At 42.2% G+C, this 12,050-nt stretch overlaps 1 protein-coding gene across 2 annotated transcripts in view; it reads left to right on the top strand.

Annotated features, from left to right (window-relative positions):
- Fggy (FGGY carbohydrate kinase domain containing) overlaps positions 1 to 12,050 on the top strand; it is a 369,568-nt gene that overhangs the window by 203,114 nt on the left and 154,404 nt on the right. For both annotated transcript variants that reach the window (XM_057785384.1, XM_057785385.1), the window contains exon 8: positions 9,605 to 9,708. In XM_057785384.1, the coding sequence (XP_057641367.1) occupies positions 9,605 to 9,708 (104 nt within the window). The remainder of the gene's footprint in view (positions 1 to 9,604; positions 9,709 to 12,050) is intronic.

Genomic DNA, 12,050 nt, shown 5'->3' with positions numbered 1-12,050 from the left:
TCCATCTCCAGGAAGAGAAACTGCAGATAATCTTTTAAACAAAACCATTTGTCTACTGGCAAGGGAAATTCTGCTAGAGAAAACCAATGTCTGTTTTCCCTGGAAGAGAGAATTAATAGCCCCGTGTCACAGGTCCAAGGCTGAGTGTCTCACACATAGTGACAGCCTAGTTGAGCTTGCCCAGGACTGAGGCTCTGGACATAATGATGTGGAAGAAAGAAGACTACCTTTACTAGTCCGGGGCTGGTGTCAGCTGCCCTTGTAGCACAAGAGGGATAGCAGGTGTGCTATGAGCGCCCTCCTGGCCAGGAAGACCCAAAGAAATGGTTCACTGAGTGGCTAGGTTTTACAAAGAGAAAGCCGGAAGTCGGAGAGTGCAGGAAGTACGGCCCAGCAGTACTGAAGGGTGGGGGGGGGGGGGGCTCTGTGCGTCCTCTGTTGAGAGGCTTCTCTGAGAGCTTTTCTCCCTCAAGGAAAGGATGAGGCTTGATGACCTGCCTCAGGGTCTTGGTCAGAAAACACAAGGCTTTTCCTCCTGCTTCAGAGGTCCTTCTGAGTTTTCTCCAGTGCCTTCAGCCCAAAACACTCAGGACGCGCGTACAGCACATAGTGAGACAGCATTGAACACAAATACTGAAAATAATGGCTGAATGAAGTAGAAGGCAGTATTCTTAGCCTGTAGCTGAAAAACCTGGGGCTCTAAGAGGTGAGTTTCCCTGTAGAGGTTAATGCAGCGAACTGAGGTAGAGCCGAGGATTGGGTTTAGGTCTGACTGACATCAGACCATGAGCAGCCAAGTTCTTCAGCGTGAAGCCCCATCTGCTTTGGCTGCTAACCCAGCAGACTCCTCAAGCAACCACTCTTCTCATTTGTGCCTTGTCTTAATATCTCTTTTCCAAAGATCTATCCAAAACGCCCCCCTTTCCTCAAATTTATCCTTGCTAACTGGTGCAAAGCACATGGATACGTGGAGGCTGCGCCTGTAACTCCAGGGCTGAGAACTTAGCTGGAAATGTAAAAACCACATAGGCAGAGACACACAGAGACATGGGTCACAAGAGTGCCGAGTTTATTGTTCTCAGGGGAAGCTTATAAAGGGTTCTGACCACGGCCCAGCTCTCGGGATCTTTCAGCTGCAGCCCCACCAGCCTGCCATCAGGGTCTCATGCTCAGAGCAGCTGCAGGCTGCTCAGAGCAGAGGAAAACAAGTTGTTCTGCTTAGAGCAGCTGCAAGCATAGCAAAAACAAGCCACTCACAGGGAATTCAGGGTCCGGTGGTCCACAGTCCCCAATAGCTCCTAACAACCTAGTATACTTCTTCCTACCTCATTTGCCTCTGGAAACCTTCTGGCTGTCTGAGAGAGGTCAATTTCGGAGGTCCCACCCTCCCCTGAGACTTAGCTCATTGACTCCCTGTTTTGTCAGTATCTCCTGGTGTCCCTTCCACACCCAGTAGATTGGAATCTTGTAGTACAGAGGGAAGAACTTCGAACTTTAGTTTTCTAGCACTTGATACTGGATGTCTGGATTATTATTAGGGATCAATAAGTAATTGTGTTAGTCAGTTCATTTGCAAGATGTCAACAATCAACTGAACGATTTCGAGTTGCAGTTTTGAGTCTACTTAAGGTCATATTCCATAGTAAACATTTGTGGTACTTAAGTCAATTTTCTTATTTTTTTTATTAAAAAAACTAAAAAGTAATTTTTGCGAGTTAATTTGAGTAGGATTGGATTTCAACATGACACTTTACTGTGCATGACCCCTGTAAGTCTTTTATAAAGGTATGGATGATGAGGTACCTGTCGTCTGGATGGCCTGTTGATATTAGGAAGAAATCAAACTTTTGCTTTTTCCTAACTAGGGATTTTGCTAGTGTTATTTAAGTCTCACATTTCCAAGCTATTACACATTAGCCAGCCTTTGAGATTTGATCTCTCTGGGTAGAGAGGAGGAACAAAGGAATAAGACCCAATTATCTGAGGGTCTGTTCTTGGTTTTCTGTTTCCTCAACTGCCATTAGGACTTCGTATTGGTTTCTCATTAGTTCCAATTATGGAAGAGTCTGTCAGTAAGACAAAAATGATTAACACCATCACAAATTGGATTGCAGTTTATATGATGCTTTGGGTAATTATGGCTTTTGCACATTTGAATTAACTTTTTGAGTTACTCTTACTAATGCCCGTGTTTACAACATTAGCCTGAATTGTGGCAATATCTGATATATCCCCCACCTCTGAATTTTTCTGTCATGAACTGTATATGAAGGACAGGAAGCAGATGTCTGGTCCACCTGCAAAAGATGGAGTCAGTCTGGCAACGTGTACACCAGGTTAGAGTAGCGTCTGAGCTGCCATGCCAAGCCCTGTTTCCAGCGCTAGGAGTTCAGCACTGTGGTGATGGCAGGAAGGAAGACGAACGCGTAGCGGAACATGTTCCAGGCTTTGTCTACTCATGTAACCTTCACGGAAGCCCACGGGCTACTAACTATCATCTTTTTAATCTGACACTTCGGGAAACTGAGGCATACGAAGGTTTTTTAAGATTTCACTCATTTGCAAGACTTGAAACTGTGCCATCTAATCCCAGAGCTCTCTCTCTTCTTAATGACTATACCCAAGGGGCTCAGCTATCTCCATAAGATTTACTACACTCTGAGGGCATTGTCAAGGAGTATGAAATCTCCTTAGACTTAAATCATAGGGATTTTTAAAATTCAGCTGTACTTTTTGAGAACTTTGTACATGAGTATTACTTCTATATTAGTTCCTTCCTTCCTCTTCCCCTCCAACACCTTCCATGTTCCCATCACTCCCAAATTCATGACCTCTTGTTTAATTATTATTGTTAATATGTGTACACACATATACACACACATGCATATAACATCTACTCTATTCATTTTGCATTGCTCATATGTACTTGAACAGAACTTTTTTTAAGATAAACATAGTTTAGGATTTGTCTTGGGTGAATTCTAGAGCACACTTCTTTCAAAGTCAAGACTTTGAAGAATACTTTAAAAACACTATGACTATAGATACCTTTTTAGCTGCTTCTCAGCATATATCCGTCTCCAGGTTAACACTGTGGACTTAGTGTAGTAGCATGGTGACAGCCAATTCTGAAAGACACTTTATTCAACTATGCCTTCTGGGACTATCATTGTAAGAAACTAAAATAAAAAGATGGGCTGGTTTTTTGTTTTTGTTTTAAAAGCACTATGAATCAGCGTGGAGTAGACTAGGTGGGAGGCAGATGTATCTGGATATGCCATCTAACTCTTCTGTTGTTAATAGTGATGACCTTGAGAAAATTATATCCAAAACATTTTTCTGAGGTTAGAAGGACAGATCAGCAGTTAGGAGCATATGCAGTTTTTACAGACAGGACTTCATATCTTAGCACACACATCAGGCTGCTAACACATGCCTGTAAGTCTACCTCCAGGGGAACTGTTGCCCTGATTTGGCCTCCACACATACCTGCATGCTTGTGGAGTCTTCTCTCTCTCCTCTCTCTCTCTCTCTCTCTCTCTCTCTCTCTCTCTCTCTCTCTCTCTCTCTGTGTGTGTGTGTTTGTGTGTGTCTATGTCTTTCTTTCTCTGTCTCTATCACAAACAATTAAAAATAAAATAAATCTTAAAGGAAAACTTTTCCCATTCCCTATATTTGTAGACCAGTGTGGTAATAATCACTTCAAGGTTGCTATACAATTTCTATTTGCAAAGTGTTCCTAACACAGAGAAAGACAGCTTTGCAGAAAAAGAAAAGAATAGATACAATTATAGAGGCTCAGACTCAGCCTTTGGGGCACAGAAAATGTCCTACCTGGCTGGCCTGCTTAGCAGACACAGAGGAACATGATCCAGAAAGATTTAGACACTGGGAGCAGTGTAAGGAAATGCTCAATGAAAGAGAAATTTTCCATTCAAATCACCAAAGGGAGCAAAGGGTACGTGCTCCAGGATCTGTGAAAAAGACAACAGGGAATCCTGTTTGTTCAGGCACTGATGTAGCTCCTGGATTGCATGGCTCTCATTTGATCAGAACCATTGTCAATCTGGACTTGTCAATCTCCACAACACTTTTGGAAATTTGTATTATCAATGTCTTCCAAAATGGAAAAGGTTCCATATCTATATTTCAAAGCATTACCCAAAAATCATATAAACAGGATTGAAGTCTAAGTATTAGGAAATACATCAAACTAAATAACAATTATTGCAATGACAAAATGATAAAAGAAACAACAAACATGCATATGGTGTGAAGTTTGGGCTAACCTGTACTACCTGATAAATCACTAGTATTATTTGGGGATTTGAATTTAACTTAACTAAAATTGAATAAAATATAAATTTAGTTGCTCAGTTTTGCAAGCCATATTTCAGTTGCTCAGTAGCGATATGGAACTGCTTGCTAATTGCTGAACTGGACAGTTCCATCACAGAACATATTCGTGTACAAAGACTGTGCTACTAGATAGGACTGGCCTAATCATTTTAAATATATTAGCATGTATAAACAATCCTATGAGGAAGGTGTTTTCTAACTGCATATATGTGAAAACTGAGACATAAAAAAAGGATTTGAGCTGTAACCAAAGTCACAGGATGAATGAATCTTTAAATACTTCTCCATTTTGTCAACCCATTACATTAGGTTCTATATAGCATAAATATTAATCAAAATTATAGAATTGTGTGTCCAAATGTAGACCAGAGTTAGGCCTTGAGCAGAGACAACATCTTTGCTAAGTTCTCACCTATCCAGGACCTTGCAGTTGCCCCTAGATGTTCTATACAGGAGGCTGATGGTCCGTGCGGAATGGTCTTCCCACGAATGCCAACTTGCCATCTAGCTTAGTCAAACAACTCATTTGATTGACCTTTTTAGTCAGCTCATTCCTTCTAATGGCTGAATCAAGAGTTGTGATGAAGTCCCAAGACATGTTCAAAATTCACCTTTTGTCTTTTTCTGTGAAGGGTCTTAGATGTTGTTTCGTCAAGAGAATCCTCTTTCCAGATACCAGCATTTGAGACGCAGAGACTCAGTAAATCCTTGTGTGAGCCCTACCTCTGCCTCTGAGCAGCGTGTGATGAATTACTTCACATCTCTGAAATTCAGTTCTTTCAAACCGAACTGGAATAATGGATGCAGTGTTGGCGAGTGCTTGCAAACGCTAAAGTACTGTTATATAGCTATAAAGTGGGACATAATTATAACACAAATGCTCAAACTTGGGATGTTTTTCTTCCATATGACCCTATAAAAATTTCAAAGCAGTTGTGGTAGGATAAATTACAGGATAATGGACTCTTAAATCATAACATTTGCAAAGTCTTTAGATTTTCTGTTTGTGAGTACGGTAGGGGCTCAGCGAATGTCCGCATGGAAGATGGATGGGGTGCGGGAGCAGCGTGTGGAGGTACAGCAGAAAATTGCCCCTTGTTCTCACTTTTCCTTTTAAGTTTTGATTTGAACCATGTTCCTTTATATGAACTATGCCAAATTTTGAGAAGAGAGAGAGTCCTTAAGTGGGAGGCACTGAGCTGGTTCCTTGAATCAGTAAGCTTATTTTCTTCACATTTATTTTTCAAAACAACATAAAATATATTTGTTTGTTAATAACAAAAAAAAATCAACTGAGCAGTCACCAATTGTTAGGCATTGTGCAAGGTTCAGAGGACACACCTGGTTTAAAAGGTGACTATTTTTTGCTCGGTGCTTATTTCTTGAGTTGCTTATTCTCCTGGTCAGCAAACTTTCTGAGGAATTCAGAATAAACTGATACCGCACATTGTATGAAAGACCCCAGCATTGTGGAAGGCTGTGCTAGCCAGAGTCTCATCCCATGAATAATTTCCTGGTGTAGGAGTGTGACCTGTAGGTTTCACTACAGATTGTGAGATTCAGAAAGGAAAAAGGCTTCCCCACTCACCATGACTTGCTATTCCCTGATTGTAGTTGGACCTCTTGTCTTGGGGGCAGCTCTACGAGGCCTCAGGAAAAGGAAAATGGCAGCGTTCAGATTGATGTGGTCTCACGGAGTGCATTACCGGTATGCTACTGTTGAGTTCATGATGGCACCCACTGTATAAAGAACCTTCTCCAGTGGAAAACTTGTTAGAGCAACTTCTTGTTGCTTTTAACCAAGTATGGCTGGTGTCTGTCTCAGGACTAGAGAGTAAGCATCCTGAAAGAACAGTTGGCTCTTAGGTTTCCAGCAGGTTTATTAGATGAAGACCTGAGTATAATATGTACTGAGAACAGCTGAGGAAGAACCATGATTTGGTTCCATTCTCTCATTTCAGAAATAGGGGGACAAATTCAAATTTTTGGCAGAATTGAGGGTTACTAAAACTCGGATTTTTCAAGTTGTTGACTAGGGCACTCGGTATGCTCCACAGTACACAACATTTCCAAGATCATTTACCTTATATATGACAATTAAATTGAGACCAGAAAATGAGAAAACAATGAGAAATCATGGGCTTCAGAGCCCCAGAGAACAATGTTAAGTGTTGGCGCTGGTTTTTGTATCTGTATGACCCCAAAGGCTGAACACTCTGATTCTTTGTTCCCCTGGAAAGAAAGCATATTTACCACTTAAAGAATTTTTTGCAATTATGAATAATTTGCGAACATTAAATACAGAGTATGAAAAGAGCTTACCATGGACCCAGATTATCTTAGGTATCTGATGTTTGCGTGAAGCAGCGGAAGATACGGTGGATTCTTTAGAGGTAGTTCACATGAGGGTGATGCAGTAGTGATGGATGTGATGATGGTGTTGGTGACGGCAGCAAGTCAACTGCTGGTTAGACATCTGTGTTGTAAATACTGTTTCAACAGCAGCACACTGATTTTATATTATTTTTCTCACTTCATAGCAGATGTTTGTTTCCAGATTCTACTATTCTCTCCTTTTAACTCCCTAGTTGTTACATTCTAAGCTTAGATAAATCCATAGTGACTACTAACTAGGGGACACAAGGTCAAACTCCATCCATTTCTTCTTTCCTCATCTTTGAGACTTAGAATGGAATGACCTTGTAATGTTGGAATTCCTGCACTTCCCACAAATGGAACCAGTTAGTGAGGTCCATTGGCAGGAATCCCTGAGCTCTTTGTTACACTAAAGCTCAACAGTTGTCTGCCCCCTTTCTGTCATGGATCTCACACCAATACTTTTGAGATCCCAGTACTTTGAGATGTTTAGACAGTAAACATTGGCTCCCCGGCCTTGGAGAAAAACCTGAGTCTTCGTGGTAAAGAATCAACACTTGGGAGTCATATTATCTTAGTATAAACCACAGCCCTGCTTCTTAGAGCCCTGTGCCCTGATGATGTTTCCTTTCCTTCCTAAGCCTCAGTCTCCTCATTTGTAAAATGAGGATAGTAATAGTCCCAGGCACATTAGTAATTTGTTTTACAGAGAAAATAAAACACACTCATAGCAAGGTCATACAAGAAAGACAATTAAAATTTGCTCGTATTTTGAGGTTCTTCCTGTTCCAAAGTTCCAATGTTCCAAACCGGGAACTCCAAACTCACTGGAAAATGTCAGCACTGTGTACTTGAGTAGGAATTTCATACACAGACATGTCAGCCAGATACTGCACCTAAGAAGCTGCAGGCTAGTCTTCCAGTCAGGGGAAGAGGGCTGAGTTACTGTAGTCTGGGTGTGAAGAAGGTGTGGGAGCCATTGTGACTTTTTCCACAGATCTGACAGCCACAAAACTGCATTTTCCATGTGAGCCCTGGCTTGGATGAGGGTATCTTCTTTCCTCTAGCCCCTACATCTCCTGGAAGGGCTGATCTTGACTGGGACTATGCATTGTATTCTACAAGCACAGCTCTATCTTAAAGAACAGAACAGTAAGCTTGATCTGAAAGCAAATAGGTTCAAGACCTCAGTTACCTCCTTGGTGGAATTGACAGAGTCTTTGGAAGAACTAGACTTCCCATGCTGTTGGACATCTGAGCAGCTGGGCCTGAAGGTAGACTTGGGAAAGATGTTGGAGCAAGTTACTGCTCCCCCAAGTCAGTTCCTCCTTTCCCGCTTTGCCAAGCAAATGAGTCCATCAATATCTGCGAACTTGTTGCCTGTTGTGACATCCCCTATTCTGCCTTTCGCTTAGCAAGTCTTGGAGAATCTGAACTTGAGACTTGTGGTTTCTGCATGGGGACTTATCCTTCTGGGTTGAAATTCTTCATTTAAAGATCTCTCTACCTCACCAGCCTGTGTGCATGGGAGTGCAAGGTCTTGTCTAATTAATTGTGTGTTTACTCTCAGTCTGTGCTAGCAACTACTGTAGGCATGTGAGTAAGACAGTGCTAACTTCTTACAACCTTTATCGAGAAATTTGATATTTCAAAATTCCCAGTATCTTGTGCTGGCATAGTCAAGGTCCATGAGATTATTGGACAGAAAGATGACAAGGTTTCTAGAAGATCAGAAAAATCCTTTCTGAGGAAGTAGCACTCACTGAAGACTAACCAAGAGTTGATCTGGGAGAGGGGTTGAAGAATAGCAGCATAGTGCTCCAGGCAGAGGAAGGAGCTCACATAAAGGAGATATGAATGAGTGAGTGTCCTGCAGTGCAAATTGAGAGCAGGGTAGTGCAGGCAATGCATGAGCTCAAGCTGTTCTCTCTGCATCCCAGGGTCTGCCCTACCCTGCTCATCTGTCATCTCTTCCTACTGTAGTCATGCAGATTTGCATGTCACTAGCTCCTACAGCATGCTGCAACAAAAAGAAAAAAAGAAGAAGCAAAGGTTCTAGGTGGATATTTGAGTAAATGAATGTGGAGCAACTCTTACTAACTCTCTTTGTGTTAGCAACCTGTCTTGCTCTCCTAGTACCCTGGAACCCAGGGAGCTGTATGGACACCGCTTCCCCCACACCCTCTCTTGTTGCTGGGAAGCTCCCTGCTGCATGTCATTCTTAGAACTCACCTTTCACACTTGGAGCTTTGCGAGTAAGTAAAAATAAGAACCGAGGCATGAATGTCGAAAAGATTCAGACATCACCCTGTTCCTTTGCTTTTGCCCTCCTTGGCACTGGGATACAATGAGTTAAACGGGATTCCAGCCAGAAGGACTTGCTTCTTGCTAGCACTTTGACCTTGGACATGTCACTTGGCCTCTGCAGATCTGCTTTTCCTTTGGCGTCTGTCTATGGCATTAATTATATCTGCTAGACCGTGTTAATATCAAGTGATCCATGTCATGCACAGCATTGAGAATGGGATTTAATGGGCACAGATGTTTCATGGCTGATCCTTTTATGTAAATAATTATGGTTGGTATTATTCTGACAAGGTTAGATGCCATACATGGACAGAGTCTGCAAGAACAGAATATGCTTTCTAGTTTGCCCAGGAATAGCAAGCGAAGTTTTTTTGTTCGTTTGGTTGGTTTTCTTATTCTATAGTCTTTGAGATTACATATGGAATTCTTCTCCTTCTTATGTGGCCTTTTTTAAAAAAAACAACAACACCAAAAAAAAAAAAGTGCTTTTTGCTTGTTTTTAGGTTTCTTGTCTGTCTCTCTCTCTCTTAAGAAGATTTTGTTTGGTTTTACTTTCTCACAGGAGTGATTGGAGCAGATGTGAGAGGTCATGGCCTCATCTGTGAAGGACAGCCAGTGACGTCACGGCTGGCTGTCATCTGCGGAACATCATCTTGTCACATGGGGGTAAGTGTGCCACAAAGGCAAGGCCATCACCTACAGTGGCGGCAGCCCAGGGCAAAATCTTGAACTATTGGCTCCTTCACTTCCTCCCTCTCCCATTCCCACCCTGACTTAGGTTTGGCCAGGTCTTTTTCCAGAGGCCAACTTGTTGGAAAAAGATGAAAGCATACTCCATGAGTGCACCTGGGTCCCAAAGATGAGAAAGCCATCCAGACATCTCTCCTTAGTGGGTACCTACATCTCCCCTGAAATGCCCATTTGTTTTCCTTGGCCACTGAGCTCTCCCTCCATTGATATAAATCCATCTCCCTGGGAGCGTCCTGATGATCTATAGAATTCGGCTGCATATCATGACTTCAAAAGAACACTGATAAGCAATTTTCACTTTGTTAATTTTTCTCCATGAATTAGTGGGAAGGCTTTCTCCAAGATTGCAGTACAATTTAGTGCCTGCCCTAAAATTTATATCTTTTTTAAATGCATGAGTCTGAAAGCATTCCATTTCGATAAGTACCCATTTCTACCATATTTTTATTTAAAAGTCGTTACTCTGTTAAACTGAGACGGACGACCCCTTGGATTTTTCCCAGAGGAGGAGGAGGAGATGAACAGAGTGCAGTCGGCTACAGGGCAAAGTCTCTGCGAAGAGCGAGCAAAGCTATTAAAAACTGAGCTTTTCTTCACAACTCAATGCTCTGTGTAATATTGACTGGATCTTTCTCTTTTGTCCTGGCTGCTAAACTCTGGGAACAAAAGGGCGGCATAGACTCCTCATAGATGAGATGGAATTATAATAAAATATTGTGGCTCAGGGTCCTCAGAAACGGCTTCAGCTGGAGCTCTTGACACTGCACTTAACTGGCTTTTGAAGTCCCACCCACTCTCTTCCAGCAGCACTGTGCTGGAAGGACAGACCTACAAAGGCTAAATCTGCTCTACTGCCTGAAATGTGGAACAGTGAGCCAGCTCTCCTTTCTCTTGATGTGGGTGTAAGCTGCGAGTTTTTCCTCGCTGAAATGACTTAAACTCACTTCAATCACTGCTGTCTTCAGTGGGACACTACTTATCTAGCTTCTCAAGTCTGAGTCTCAGACACGTCCGAATTTGTCCCTTCATTGAAGCAGTCAGCCCCTGTGGATGTGAGCTGATGTCATAGCTTACCTTACTACCACACTCTTTTTTCAGGGTGTTACTGACTTTCCCTACAGTATCAAACTTTTCCAAATTAGGAAAATAAGACAGAAAACTCTAATGCTTTCCTCAATGTCACAAAAATGGTAGTTTCTGGAACAAAGAACAAACAGCTAGCTCTGTATGTTTACAGAGCTCCTCTTTTTCAATACTGCTTGATATCATGAGTGCTTATCACATGCCCAGTGCAGAATGGGGAGATTGTAGGCTTGCTGGTTACCAGATGCAGGTTGTAAAATCTACTTATATCTCTTTTGGCCCCGTGACCCGAGTGAACCACTCACCCTCTCTAAGCCTCAGGTTCTTCCTCCATCATACAAAAGGCAAGACTGTTCCATACGGTGTTTGGATAATCTGCATTTTATCCAATGTGAATATGACATGCACATCGTAGATATTTAAAAATAATGATGATGTTCCTATAAAAGTGTCCTAGTAACATAAATAGCTTACATGGGACAACAGTTGGGGTTTTAACAAATTTGATGGGCAGCTGCGTTGGATAGAGTGAAAGGCAGTCATAAAATGTCATTTTATTGTCTTGCGTTGGGTGGGAAATACAGTCCCCTCCACCACCCTGCTTTGTACTTGCTGCTGGGAAGAGACCTTTAGGCTAAAGGATTAATCATCAGCTTTAATGCTATGTCAGGAGGGTGAGCCTGTGGTCTTGAGTACCTTTGATCTCTCTCAGGTGCTGGGAGCACAGCAAGCAGGCTACAATAACACCTTTGTGAGGTTTAGGAGAAGCAGAGATCTCAGGAAGCACACCCAGAGAAGCTGAAGGACCCCTTTGTTGTGAGTCTGGCAAATAAAGCCACCAACTGTCAGGGAACATTCACCAACAGAACACAGGTACTAAAGGGACCCTGGTTTGTCAAGAAGTAGTGTAAATGTAACCTAAAGCAGTTACACACACACACACACACACACACACATGCACGTCTATCATTTCTGATGTTTCCAGGTCAATGAGTAACTGAGGTAGAAATCCCTGGAATATTTTGCACTGATCCAGGTTGCCTCTTTCTAATTCACCTCAATGTAACAAATGAATAAATGAATGGCCAAATCATTTCATATTGGTAAATTCTCTGAAGGCCTTCATCTCCACATCTCTGTTACCACCAGGAAGGGGGAGAAAAGGCCTGAGGCAG

This window comes from Chionomys nivalis, chromosome 11, assembly GCF_950005125.1.
Source record: "Chionomys nivalis chromosome 11, mChiNiv1.1, whole genome shotgun sequence".
NCBI lineage: Eukaryota > Metazoa > Chordata > Mammalia > Rodentia > Cricetidae > Chionomys > Chionomys nivalis.
This window is presented reverse-complemented; position numbering and strand designations above follow the sequence as displayed.